This window comes from Fragaria vesca, linkage group LG6 (assembly GCF_000184155.1).
Source record: "Fragaria vesca subsp. vesca linkage group LG6, FraVesHawaii_1.0, whole genome shotgun sequence".
Taxonomy (NCBI): Eukaryota; Viridiplantae; Streptophyta; class Magnoliopsida; order Rosales; family Rosaceae; genus Fragaria; species Fragaria vesca.
This window is the reverse complement of record NC_020496.1, coordinates 33,771,567-33,786,942: the sequence shown is the minus strand read 5'-3', so window position 1 is coordinate 33,786,942 and position 15,376 is coordinate 33,771,567. Positions and strand designations below refer to the sequence as shown.

General features: G+C 37.8%; 1 protein-coding gene across 1 annotated transcript; it reads left to right on the top strand.

The window, feature by feature from the left end:
* The first annotated feature begins 429 nt into the window (after positions 1-429).
* Positions 430-888, top strand: LOC101301806 (putative ribonuclease H protein At1g65750-like). The gene has a single exon (XM_004306170.1). It carries the CDS (start codon positions 430-432, stop codon positions 886-888), a length of 459 nt encoding a protein of 152 aa, XP_004306218.1.
* Positions 889-15,376: the final 14,488 nt, after the last annotated feature.

The following is a 15,376-nucleotide window of genomic DNA, read 5'->3' as shown; positions in this document are numbered from 1 at the left end:
AGAGAGAGAGAGAGAGAATTGGTGTAAAGGAGAGGAGGGCATTTTAGGTACATCGTAAAAGTAAAATAACAGATTTAGCCTTAAAAGTGGACTTATATGAGTAAAACTGTTATGGTGGACTTATGTAGGAAAAAATGTTCAGAATGTGACTTATATGAAATTTTCTATATTCTTTTTGGACAGATCTACTATACGTATATGGTTACGTATCATACATCTCGATCCTTTTGTGTTATATATGTGTGTGTGAGAACAAATTTCATTGGATATAACTCTTTAAGTTATAGTTTACCACTTGTTGGCAGGTTTGGAAAGTTAGAAATGATACTGTTTTTAGAGGAATTGTTCATAATCCTCTATCAACTACCTTAGCTGCAACTTCAATGATCTCAAGTCAAACTAGTCTTAGCAAAAGAGTACGTTATTGAGATGCATTCTCAAAACCAGTGTGCCACCATTAAGTGGCAAGCAACTCTTAACTATTTTGTTAAAATTAACTTTGATGGATCAGTCAAAACTAACTATGCTATTTGTGGCTTTATGCTTCGAGATGCCAATGGAAGACTGGTTTTTGCTGCCTACAATCGCATCGGTAGATCTTCAGTTCCAATTGCTGAAGTGGTGGCTTTGAGAGACGGCTTACTCAAAGCAAAGGAGAAGAGACTCACTAATGTTAAAGTGGAAGGAGATTCCAAGCTCATGATAGATGCAGTGAATGACCGCTTTGAACCACCTTGGAGATTGATCAAACTAGTGGATGACATTAGAACTTTAGCTACTAGTTTGGATTCTATTATTTTTACGCATGTGTTTACGGAAGCTAACTTTGTAGTTGATGTTATAACTAACCTTGGGCATGCATGTGATTCACCTTTGTATTGGAATTAATGATTAGGGCTGGGCATGGGACGAGATGTGATGGGATAGAGCTAATCTCACGACATGTCTCGGATATTGAAATCGGGACGGGACGGGCATTGTGTTTTTTGGATTTCATCCCACCCGGGCCCTATCTCGGTTGGGACGGGACAGGACAAGCCCAATCCCAGATATAAAAAGTTAAAAATAAACTTGTAAGCAAAAGAAAAAGTTTTATAGTTTTATAGTTTTATAGTGCTCTTTACTCTATTATGTATTAACAAGTACTTGTAACATATTTACAAGTACAACATTATGTAATACGAGAGTTTATACTACTTACTTTCTCTAAACTTGTCATCACTGTTATAGTGCAATAAGAGAGTCTACAACAATCAACAAATTAAAGTATTAAACATCACTGTTATTGAATTGGTGACAACCTAGTAACTTAAAAAAACAAAGAGCTAAGATCAAAACATTTAAATGAAATGCTTAAATCACATTTTAATCAATAAAAAATCAATCATTAAAATAGTCAGGACAAGACGGGTCTAAACGAGATTTGAATTATCCGTCCTGTGTCCTGTCTCGTTATATATAAACGGGACGGGCCTAATGTTTTAAGATTTAAATCCCGTTCTGTCCCAGTAAATTTCGGGACGGGTTCAGGATTACGGTTTTTTATGTCCACCCCTAGGAATGATAGGGTTCTCAGCGAGGCTTCAGTCTTACTCTTTGATATTGTAAACGTTGGTTGTCCTAGATCTTCTAAAAAATAAAACCTCGTTAAATTACAAGATCGATCGGTAAAAAGTGGGACTCAACAAGTACCTTGCTCCATCAATGCATGCCAAGAGGGTAAAGGCCCCAAGATGTTCATTATTAGCGTTGCCATACAAAGCCATTACATTAATCTCGTACGTTGGCCGAAGACCCGAAGTACTTTGCAGTTTGCACTCCTAAATCACTTGAAGCCAAAACCTGAAAACCATATACATACTGAAGCTAGAGTGAGAAGAAGAAGAGAAGAGGATGCGCCACCAGCCCCATGCATGTAAGAGACCGAGTACGTACATATATTGATATATACATTCATATTCTACATCAACGTTGAGTTTCAGACCATCGAAACTTATGAACAAAAGGGCTTGCTTACTTGAATCAAAAAAAGGGCTTGCTTACTCCTTGCTGGGAAAAATTTGCAATATTAGATCTTAGGTGCTCCAATTCGATCATGGGGAAAAATTTTATGCAGACAGTCAAATCGATATGCACGTTTAACATGTTGCCTGCTTGGCTAGCTACTTTTGCGAGCCATGCTTAAGCTGTAAATCCAGTATAATGTACCATTGTACCAAAATAACAAATCACTAATTTGATATCGTTTGCCGGAGTATATGATCAGTCACAAAGCTTGCTATTGAGGGGTGTATATATTGTATGATGGATCGAAGCAAATGCCAAGTCACATAGCTGTGCTATATATTAACGGGTGCATATAGAGGAAACCACGATGGATTGATAAGCTTAAGTATTCATTATGATTGCACAAATTATATGTATCCATAGTTACAGTTTTATTCAAGTACTACTACGGTAGTACCTATGAATCATAATCAATAAAGATTTAAGAACAATGATAACAAATTCATTAGCTAATAAAACACCAGAAAAATGCACAAAAAGTAATTCGATCAATGTGTATTGCTTATTGAGATAATGAAAGTTCAATCCTTTAATTGGCAAAGGGATCCTGAGGTTGGAACCAGAGAGCCCAGTTTGGCTAAGATCATGTCTAAAGGTAAAATAAACCCAATACTGCATTACAATTAACCTCTCTGACTTCACATATTTTTAACTCTCACATTCCATAAACATCTGCTGCACTCAGTTCAAGCTATATATATCTGCTGTTAGATCATCTCCCATTCCTACAACAACAACAGAAATAAGAGACAAAATCAGCTGAAAAACACAAATAAAACAATTTGGGATTTCAGATGTCTCTTATCAATCCAAATTGTGTCCTTTCTTAAAATCTGAAACACAAAGAAAAGAAAATATTTACCGGTGGCTAAAAATTTAAGGAGATTAACGTTCTCACCTCAATATTATTTTCTGGTTCTTCATATCTGATAACCCTGGTCACAGAATCGCATGCCGAGCCTATTGAATCCGCAGTTCCCACACATACATTCTTAACAAGGCTACAGGTACCGTTTACTACACACACTGCACAACCAGCCGCCAAACCTCCCACCACCAAACATGTCAAACCAGTTGCCCAGACGAACATGTCGCCATATGTTAGCTGATCGAGGCGTAAACTATTGTGAAATTCTTCCCGGGATTTTGGGTTCTTCAGCACCTCATAGGACTCCTTGAGCTGTTGAAACTCGGCGCCGGCGAGGGGATAGCCTGGCCTCTTGTCTGGATGCAATAGCAAAGCCTTTGCTTTGTATCTCTTTGTTATCTCTTGCACTGTAAGCTTAGCACCTTCAGCGCCCGATGGTAAATCAAGAACATTATAATGATCTATCTGCACCATATCGATTCTTTCTGGAGTTTTAGGGTTTTATGGACCAGGGAGAAAGAACAACTAGAAGTACGCAGGACTCGGATTAGATCAGGTTTTCCAACTTAATTTGTGTTATATAAAAAGACCAAAGAAAAAGAAAAACCCAAGGGGCCGATTAGATTTGTTTTTGGTATATGAATATATAGTCTTTTGGGCTAAAATCCAATAGTTGAGTAATTTGTAATACCCATTGGGCTTTTCTTTTTCTAAGGTGTTTGAACAAGGAAACCCTACCTCTGTATTTCTGATACTTATTCTCTCCAACAAACCTAGCACATTGGCAAAACCCTTTAGACAGAATTTCGTTGCAAATTGGCAGTGTCCTTTTGACAGAATTTTGCCCATACTCAGTGCTTGTAGTTCGTTAGACTTCTGACTACCAGGATACAACTATCGATGATCGAAGAGCCTAGCACCAGACCTTGGATTCTAGCGAACCTACTAAGCGTTTTTCTCTTTGAAGAAAAGGAAGGAAAAGACGAAGAATACGTTGTTGTTCCATGTTTGAGAGGAAGACTTGTTGATGTGTATTAGAAAATGGGTATTGCAAATATAATTAACTAAAATAAATTTATAATTAAAATAATAATTATAAATAATAAAATGATGAACAATTTTTGCTACCACATTTGATCGAAGGAGAAGTGGAATTTGTGGAAGCCGAGTTATGTGTTTTGGAACACGAATAATGAAGAACACAAAGAACGTTTTATGTTACCAAACCGGATTGTAGGAAAGAAGGGTTGTGGAAGCCGAGTCGTGTGTGTCACACACTTTCTTTAAGACAAATTACGCCTCCTTCATCGATTCAAAATGTTTGATAGCACATGGCTCCCATAATACAACGGCTACTTGTGTGGTTACAACCTTTCACATTCCAACCCTTAACGTTATGTAATTACAAATTCACTCACCATTGAACTTGTCGTTATACAATTTTCAGAGTTCGAAAGGTCAATGAAATGGTGAAAAGTCCGAAAAAATAATATGCAGGTCGCGTGCGAGCGCACCCAATTAAAGTCTTTGTGTTGCTAGCTTGTCATTTCCACACCCCCTGCGCTCGACGTGCTGACCAAATTGGGATTATAGGGTTTTCTATTTTAAATCAAAGTTTATTAACTTCACGAGTTCTCACTTCTGTTAAGAGATATAACCTCATATTCATGTATTTCTTACTCTTTATATTTAGTTAAATCAATTGTATTTATCTTTAGTGTGATGCAATTAATATTAAAGTCCTTTATTTTTTAACATTTTCTAACAGCTACGAAAAAGGGAAAAATTCTAATATACGATATGATATAACATGCCTCATAAAATGTATGGCTATCATTGATTGAATAAGCAACTAAATGACCATGTAATGATCATTTATCCATTTAAAAGCTCTCATGTGTTATATAATTAGACACATTTGTAATATGTATGTTATATCATATGGTACGATAAACAAACCCCAAAAAGGGCTACTTTATTTACTAATGTGATAGCATTCCTAAATGAACCTTTTTAGTACCTAGAGGGAAATAATTTGTATTAATGTGATGATTGGTTTGTTATACATCCCATGTGTACTTAGAAACTTTTTTGGGCTGTAAAGACAGGTTCATACCTAAGAGATGTTACAATATCTAGACCAAAATAAATAAAATAGTAATGAAAGGTTTCATGAGTTACATAAGTTACATGAGTTACACAAAGAACATATGGATGGTTTTGGAGTTATAGTCAAGGCATGAGTTACAGGAAAATTCATGAAATACCATTTATTGGGAGAGCTCTAATGAGAGGTCTAGATGATTCCTCCTTAGCCTATAAAAGGAGAGTCATTTGCTCATTCCAAGCATCTCATCCATCTCAAACATCCATCTTCCAAGTAGAGAAGAGTGTCCACTCCAAGTTGAGAGTGTAGAGTAGTTGGTAGCAAAACAAGTGTGAGAGAGGGTTTCCTTCAAGTAGTGTTCTTGAAGTTGTGTATCTCGTGTACCCATTATTTCATAGTGGAAGTTCTTGTTATTGCTGCCCCGTGGACGTAGGCACATTGCCGAACCACGTTATATCTGGTGTTCCCTTTTCTCTATCTTTTACATCTTTGCGTATTTATCCTTTGTGTGGTTTGAGTTGTTACTTCCATTATATTATTTTTTCCAACAGTGGTATCAGAGCCCTTGGTTCGTAGGGCGTGGGCGTTAAAATGGAAGGTTCAAGGAGTACAATGGTTCGACTCAACCACTCAAATTGGATTACATGGAAGCCACGAATGGAGGACATACTCTATTGCAAAGATTTGCATGAGCCCATCGAAGGAGTTGATGCTAAGCCTGAAGGGACTTCAAATGCTAATTAGACAAAGATGAATCGTAAGGCAATCGGTTATATCCGAGAGTGGATGGATGATAGTGTATTCCACCATGTGGCAAATGAAACTGATGCATATGAGTTGTGGACAAAGTTGGAGTCGTTATTCGAGAAGAAGACCGCCGCCAAGAAAGCCTTTCTAATTAAAGAGCTTGTTAACATGAAGTATCATGAAGGCGTGAGGGTCACCGAGCATCTAAACAACTTCCAAAGTACAATCAATCAATTGACGACCATGGGGATGACGATCGATGATGAATTACAAGCATTGCTGTTGTTGGGGTCGTTGCCGGACAATTGGGAGACCTTTGTCATCACTGTAAGTAACTTTGCTCCTGATGGTAAATTGACTATGGATAATGTTAAAAGTAACATGTTGAATGAAGAGACAAGGAGAAAATCCTCTAGCTCCAACAATAGCCAAGTCTTTGTGGCGGAGAATAGAGGTAGGAGCAAGAGTAAAGGACCTAGAGGCCATGGAAGGAGTGCAAGCCGATCCAGAACAAGGTTCAATGGAAAGTGCCATCATTGTGGTATTTTTGGGCACATGAAGAAAAATTGCAACAAGTTTAAAAAGGATCCTAGGGAGGCTCGAGATGGCAATACTCATCAACTGAAGGAAGACACGAAGAACACAACCGCTACTGTGTGCAATGATGTGTATGAGTTCCTTTGTCTTGAAGGAGAATGCCTACATGTTGACGATACTCCCGGTGTTGCATGGGTCGTTGATTCAGGAGCCTCTTTCCATGCCACTCCAAATAAGGAGTTTTTCTTGACATACAAAGGTGATGAATTTGGGATTGTAAAGATGGGCAATGAAGGCTACTCCAAGATTGCAGGAATTGGAGATGTCTGCTTTGAGACCGATTTGGGCAACATGCTAATGTTGAAAGATGTTCGACATGTTCCGGGCCTACGTCTCAATTTGATGTCAACCGGCGTGCTTGATCGAGAAGGTTTTCATCATCACGGAGGAGATCAAAAGTGGAGGCTTACCAGAGGATCAGTAGTGGTGGCTAGAGGGAAATTGTGTTGCACCCTCTACAAGACATATGACAAGATATACAAAGGGGAGTTGAATGTCATGGATGACTCTTCTCCAAGTCTTTGGCACAAGCGGTTAGGCCACGTAAGTGAGAAGGGATTGCAAGTTCTGGCAAAGAAGTCTCTTATTCCGTTTCCCAAAGGTACCTCACCTGAATCTTGTGATCATTGTTTATTTGGTAAGCAACATAAGGTTAGTTTTGCTAATACATTTACAAAGAAAGAGAATGTTTTAGACCTAGTACACTCGGCTATATGTGGTCCTATGGAAGTTGATTCACTAGGTCATAGCAAATATTTTGTCACTTTTATCGATGATGCTTCACGAAAGGTTTGGGTGTATTTGTTAAAATCAAAAGACCAGGTGTTCCAAACCTTCAAGGAGTTCCATGCCATGGTTGAGAGGGAGACGGGACGAACCCTCAAGTGTCTCCGCAGTGATAATGGTGGAGAGTACACTTCGAACGAGTTCAGAGGTTATTGTTCGAAGCATGACATTAGACACATAAAGACAGTTCCTGGCACCCCACAACATAATGGTGTAGCAGAGAGGATGAACCGCACCATCTTGGAAAAAATGAGAAGCATGCTAAAGACGGCTAACTTGGCGAAAGAGTTTTGGGGCGCAATAGTGACAACCGCTTGTTACCTCATCAACCGAACACCATGTGTACTGTTGGGCTTGGAGACTCCAGAGAGTGTATGGACTGGTAGAAGTGCTTCATATTCTCACTTGAAGGTATTTGGGTGCAAAGCATTTGCACATGTTCCAAAGGAGAAAAGATTGAAGCTAGATGACAAGGCCGTGCCGTGCATCTTTCTTGGGTACGGTAATGAAGAGATGAGCTACCAGTTGTGGAATCCAATAACCAAGAAGTTATTCAGAAGCAGAGATGTGGTGTTCCATGAGGATCAGACTGTTGCGAATTTTGACAAGAACATACTAGAAAATGCAGAGCGCCTCACTTATGACTCGTCTCCGCTCCAAGAAGAGTTTAACAAACCTCAAGAAATGGTTAATGAAGACATCCCTAATACGGCAGAACCAGAAGCTGCAGGTGCTGCAAATGATGACCAGGAGAATCAGATTCAGGATGATCATGATCAGGGGGAGCCTGATCATGAAGAGCCTAATCAAGAACAACAACAAGAAAATGCCCAAGCACCAACTCGAAGATCTCATAGAGTACCGAAGCCAAGTACCAAGTATCCTTCTTCTCAATATATTTTGCTCACCAGTGATGGAGATAATCCATATTCCAAATACATTCTGTTGGCTGGTGATGGAGAGCCTGAATGCTTTGAGGAGGCGAAGACTCATGCAGACGGCGACAAGTGGATATTAGCTATAAAGTCTGAGATGGAGTCCTTGTTGAAAAATGGCACCTACGAGTTGGTGGAGCTTCCTAAAGGCAGAAAAACACTCAAAAACAAATGGGTGTTCAAGTTGAAGAGGGACGAGAATGAACAGTTGACAAAGTTCAAGGCTCGCTTGGTTGTCAAAGGTTTCGGGCAGAAGGAAGGAGTAGATTTTGATGAGATCTTCTCACCAGTTGTCAAAATGACATATATCAGAGTTATTTTGGGCATGGCAGCTAGCATGGATCTTGAGGTGGAGCAGTTAGATGTAAAAACGGCATTCCTACATGGTGATTTGGAGGAAGAAATATACATGGAGCAACCGGAAGGTTTTGAGGTCGAGGGCAAGGAGCACATGGTTTGCAAGCTAAAGAAAAGTTTGTATGGACTGAAGCAAGCACCAAGGCAATGGTACGAAGAAGTTTGACTCATTCATGGTGGGTCATGGATACAAAAGAACTGATACAGACCCATGTGTGTACATTCAACGGTTCACTGGAGGTAAATTTATAATTTTGTTGCTTTATGTTGATGATATGTTGATAGTGGGGCAAGACGTTTCTATGAACTGCAAGTTGAAGGCAGATTTATCAAAGTCTTTTGATATGAAAGATTTAGGTCTAGCTAAGCAGATTTTGGGTATGGAGATTACCCGTGATAGGAAGGCAAATAAATTATGGTTGTCACAGGAGAGGTATGTTGAACGGGTGCTTGAAAGGTTCAACATGAAAGAAGCCAAGTCAGTGAGCTCACCTCTAGGCAATCACTTTAAGTTAACCAGATTATTATGCCCAACTACACAAGAGGAGAAAGACAAGATGGCAGGTATCCCTTACTCATCAGCTGTTGGTAGTCTTATGTATGCCATGGTATGTACTCGTCCAGATATTGCTCATGCAGTTGGAGTTGTTAGTAGATATTTATCTAACCCTGGCAGAGAGCATTGGGAAGCTGTTAAGTGGATACTCAAATATTTGAGGGGCACCTCAAAGTTGTGCTTGCTTTGGTAGATCCGAACCCGTTTTGGAGGGTTTCACAGATGCAGATTTAGCTGGGACCTTGATAACAGAAAGTCCACTTCTGGGTACTTATTTACATTTTGTGGGGGAGCTGTATCATGGCAGTCCAAGTTACAGAAGTGTGTTGCCTTATCCACCACTGAGTCCGAGTACATAGCGGCAAATGAAGCAGGCAAGGAAATGATATGGCTGCAAAGGTTCATTCAGGAGTTGGGTGTGAAGCAGGAAAGGTATGTGGTGTATTGTGATTGTCAGAGTGCAATTCACTTGAGTAAAAATTCAGTTTATCACCCTCGCACTAAACACATTGATCTACGTTATCATTGGATACGAGATGTAGTGTCAAAGAAGTTTTTGCAGTTGAGGAAAATTCACACTAACAAGAATACTTCAGATATGTTGATTAAGGTTGTGCCACAACAGAAGTTGGAGTATTGCAGCAAGTCCGTTGGGATGGACTTCAAATAGAAGTCTTGCCGCGTATTTCCCCGGGTTAGCTAGTCTGGAGGGGGAGATTGTTATAATATCCAGACCAAAATAAATAAAATAGTAATGAAAGGTTTCATGAGTTACATAAGTTACATGAGTTACACAAAGAACATATGGATGGTTTTGGAGTTATAGTCAAGACATGAGTTACAGGAAAATTCATGAAGTACCATTTATTGGGAGAGCTCTAATGAGAGGTCTAGATGATTCCTCCTTAGCCTATAAAAGGAGAGTCATTTACTCATTCTAAGCATCTCATCCATCTCAAACATCCATCTTCCAAGTAGAGAAGAGTGTCCACTCCAAGTTGAGAGTGTAGAGTAGTTGGTAGCAAAACAAGTGTGAGAGAGGGTTTCCTTCAAGTAGTGTTCTTGAAGTTGTGTATCTCGTGTACCCATTATTTTATAGTGAAAGTTCTTGTTATTGCTGCCCCGTGGACGTAGGCACATTGCCGAACCACGTTATATCTGGTGTTCCCTTTCCTCTATCTTTTACATCTTTGCATATTTATCCTTTGTGTGGTTTGAGTTGTTACTTCCATTATAACATGCCTCATAAAATGTATGGCTATCATTGATTGAAGAAGCAACTAAATGACCATGTAATGATCATTTATCCATTTAAAAGCTCTCATGTGTTATATAATTAGACACATTTGTAATATGTATGTTATATCATATGGTACGATAAACAAACCCCGAAAAGGGCTACTTTATTTACTAATGTACCTTTTTAGTACCTAGAGGTAATGAACCTTTTTAGTACCTAGAGGGAAATAATTTGTATCAATGTGATGATTGGTTTGTTATACATCCCATGTGTACTTAGAAACTTTTTTGGGCCGTAAAGACAGGTTCATACCTAAGAGAAGCATCCGAGCATCCAGGCATGGCTGATCACACTATCCCGACACCATACTAATTGACAATGCAACGTGCACTCCCTCACTTTCCATCTGTCTTGTGACAAACTGGTACTTGAGCCATTGCATGAGAAGTAAGAACATGGATGATATTGGTATATATTGACTACTTAAGCCAAGACACAACGCCAAGAAGTAAGTATCGCATTAGTATCACAACCAAATGCTTCATGTGGCTGCTACGTACTGCGCACTTTCGCGGATTCACCACTCGATGTTTAAAATCATGCCTAAATTCAAGAAGTTCCGTATTATCTAATTAATTACGAATCAATCACCAGAGAAAATAAATTACGTCTTCGTTGTTTCTATGGCATATATCAGCAATTCAGCATATTAAAACACCAATTTTTGATAATGATAAGACTAATTCTGTGCATTATTGAGCAACTCTTTGCTAGCATTTCTATGGTACTCCATTAGTGCATTATATGTTGAAGAAAAAAAAGATACTATTAAGAAAGTAATTATTAGAGGATCCAATGATGACAGTGGAGAAATTAAAGTTCCTATGATTCCTAAAATCCCCCAAATGAGCAGCAAGAGATGGACAGGTGAGCAACCAAAGCACAGAAAATTAAAAGAAAAGATAAAAGAAACACAGTTTACTGATTTCTACCGCGCAGAGTAAAGAAACTGGAGTTTAGGCATGCCCTTCATATAACTTTATCCACAATGAAATTATAAGTAAAAATTATACCTCTCATTGAGGTCATTATATACATAATTATCACACACTGCACCTCCTCGATCTACCTCTCTATCTAGAACACTAGTATGAAACTTCATACATATAACCCCAACAAAATAAACATACATTTTCAAAAATTACTAGACGTCCATGCCAAAAAGCCTATGAAACAAAAACAAGTTCGGCATTATTAACTCATCCCTTCTTGTTGAGATCTAGCTACCTGCTACTTGTTTTGAGTAGGATTTGCAACACTTGGGGGTGCCTTCCTCAAACTAGACTCCACAGCTTTCTTGGGCTGATCTTTCTTGGCTCTGGTACTTAGTGTAGTACTGCCACTACTGCTTCCAGAAACAGAAGCGGCCTGTGGAATATTCAACAGCAGCCTTCTTGAGAAGCTTCTTCCTCTGGGAAACAAACGGATGATTTGTTCTTCACGAGAGATACCAAAAGAGGAGCACAGAAGGATTTCTATTAGTAATATCAGAGCAAAGAGAACACCCAAAGTAGTTCTGAAGCTGATGATCTTCATAATTGAGCTGTTGATTTAAGTGAAGACTAGAATTGGAAGTATTGGTGTCTAGCTAGTTTAAAAGCAGTGAGAGCGAGCGTGGGAGTAGGTTTATATGAAAAGGCATGCAACATGCCTACTTCACGTGGTGTGCCAAAAGTTTGAGTGATAATATATTGTGGGAGATCCATGGAGGAAAATCTTTGCAATCCATTATTGGTATGACCGAAAGCTACGATGACTAACAGACTAAAAGAGAATATATGATTAATATCAACAAATAAAAATAGGTTAGAAACTCTCATCCATAAAATTGTTTACGTGCTTCGAGTACGAAATTCATGGATCAGAAACAAAATATATTAGAACAACAAAACGAAGTATCATTCACATATGCTAATTCTAGAGGAATAAGCTCAATTTTGGTTAATCGTTAACCGTTATTCGGGATTAATGGTGTTTTCGAGTCACGAAAATTGGCCAATTATGACAGACCGGCCTGATTAAAACCAATAAACAATACTGAAATTTAAACAACAATACTTGAATACTAAAACAAAAAAACATTTGACAACAAGTTCAATGTTGTGAAATTTGATCAAAACAATGCTGATCGAATACAAAAACGGAGAAACATTTGTTGCCTAGCTAGGAACTTGAAAGCCGCTAAGCGCGCATGTGGATGTTGAATTTGACTATTACGTACTAGTACTGTTCTCTGGCTTGGTTGCAGATTAAGAAGGATTAAAACTACAGAAATCATGTGTGACTGATCCCAGTGATTCCAACTCAATCATTATCTCTGCACATGTTCTTGGTGGATCGTTCTACTCATCATGTTTATATTACATAATCGCTGGAATATTAACCATATTTTAACCTACATTTCCCATAACATTTTTGAACTCAAAAAGCTTCACTGCATCTTGACTTTGCTGAATTCTGCCAAAACTTTCAGGCCCCTAGCGTATATGAAGACATACGATCTCCTATATATAGAGAGAACCTACAAGAGAGATCGAACTCCGGCATTTGGCTAATCAAGAAGATCATTTGCCAAAATGTAGGTCAAATTATAATGCCATATGCAAGTGACCAAGTGTACTGTTTTTTGACTGAGCTAGTTAGCCTTAGCTAGCTGGAGGCTAGTCAGCTCACACTGCTTGTGCAAACCCTGATCGAGTATCTACATGTTATTCTCTATTTTTTTTTTTTTATCAAATACACAATTAATGTGCTACAAAAATACTGTGAGTCGAACTCACGACCTTTTACTTAAAAGGAGAGACTTATGTCACTAGACCAAATGATACTGAGCATGCCCTAAACCTTACCCTATTTTGAGTTTCTTCTTTTTAGGTATATTATCATATCATGCCCTACTTAATAGGTACATTAAAAATGTAAGTAGTTGAGAGTAAAATGTTCTCTTGATCAGGATGAGAAATGATATAATAATATACCTAAAAAGAAGAAAATTAATCAAAAAACAAGAATATGTACCTTACAATTAGACATTTTTCAATTATGTAGACATCAAATGTGAGTTTAGGAATGAAAAGAATCATTCTATTACAAATGACATACTTCTGTATATAACACACACACACACACACTCAAGTTGGTAATAATAAGGTAAGAAATTAAAGATTGTAATTGATTATGACAAAGTTAAATCTAACTAAATTTTAGCTCAGTATTTGTGTTTCAAATGATGCTAAAATTGAGAAATATATCAAATTTAAATTTCTAACATCTGAAGAGCAAATCAGAGAAACCAAAAAATGATGAAAACTATTAATTATAGACATATGCTCTGTATGATAAGTTTGCTTATGTGAAGTGGGTGTAAAATGAAAGAAAATTATATATGAGTTTATCTTAAAAAAGGTCTAGTATTTTGGGTTTTTATCTAATTTTCTCATATATATATATATTAAAGTGAGGATGTTTTTAGTTCTAACATGTATTTTAACAATCAAAGTCACCCATTCCTTAGTTACTTACCCACATATGAATCATACAAAAAATTAGCTAAAATGGAAAATGTTTAACCATTTGATTATTAGCACAATATTCGTTTTAATTTTTTATAACGGCCTACAATTGTTTATGTCAATTTGAATGATCAAATGATTATGGAATTAGTTGAAATTTTGTAGACATGTTTCTTGCATATGAATCTAGAGTATCAATGGTTGAGATCGTTAAATGAAGTCATTTACTAATGTAAAATAGTAGAAATTCTCAAAATTTTAAAGTAAAGAGGTCCTCTTTAGATCATCCATATATATATATATATATATTCAATTATATAAAATCCGAATTAAGCATGAGACCTAAAATTCAACATGCAACATTATATACGAACCAATGAAAATATGAGATAGTTATGCCGCATCCGCATGATCAACGGAGAGAACAAACAAAACCCTGGTGTCATGTCGTTGAATCTGTAAAACAAGAGTAGCAAAAGGATTTTGGGATTCTATGCGTTATTAATTCTTAGAACGAAGAGTACCTGGTTGATGAATTTGGAGAGATAAATTTGTTGTTCTAAATGATCATAACTTTATGTTAAAATTATCTAAGAAATCCCTTACAAAAAAACTTGGTAGAAATTAATAAACAATACTTTGAAATAAACAATCATATTGAATTCGAAGGTCTGCATAGCCCATGTGCTATAAGTGTTCTTGTAACACCTTATGCACGTAGTGCTCCAGAGGTCGGGCAACAACATATCCCAACAGTTTCTTTGTTTAATTATTTTTAAGTCCTTTTAACTGAGCGAGAAAAGGATCATAGAGAGAAGATTGTTGCAAACTCCTCTAGAGATAAGAGACGATTCTAATGCAATTTTGGTTTCGAATGATGCTGAACTTGGAAAGCACAATAACATTATGGTTGAAGCGAATGATGAAGATTCTGGTTTGGTGGAATCTAATCATCAAACTAAGTTTTGTTGGGGTGATTTGGAAAATGAAGAACCCTTTGGTCTTCATACATATACCCAAAATGAGATGACGGGTCATTTGAGTTCTTGGTATATATAACGAGGGTGAATCAACTTTAGAGGATGAGAATCTTCTCAAATCTCTCCCAAAGTCATAAAAGAAAAAAGTGAAGACCAAAAAAGATTCGCGATACCTTTACCCTCACTACCAGGACAAGTACTTTAGCCGACGAAATATTTTCGTCGGCCTGTTATCCTAATTCGTCGGCTAAGGTCTTAGCCGACGAAGGCTCGTCGGCTATAGTGTCGTCTGGAAAGGGTCGTCGGTGATGGCTTTAGCCGATGAATCTAAAGACCATCGTCGGCTATTGTCCAGACTTTAGCCGACGAACTAATAGTTCGTCGGCTGTTGTTCCAGACTTTAGCCGACGAACTATTTTTCGTCGGCTATTGTTCCAGCTTTTAGCCGACGAACTATTTTTCGTCGGCTATTGTTCCAGACTTTTAGCCGACGAACAGTATATTCGTCGGCTTTACTGACAAACTTTAGCCGACGAATATCTCTGTTTCGTCAGCTAAAGTATA

Bases quoted from the DNA above. Each gene is read 5' to 3' on its own strand.
- LOC101301806 (XM_004306170.1), top strand. From the start codon at position 430: ATGCATTCTCAAAACCAGTGTGCCACCATTAAGTGGCAAGCAACTCTT.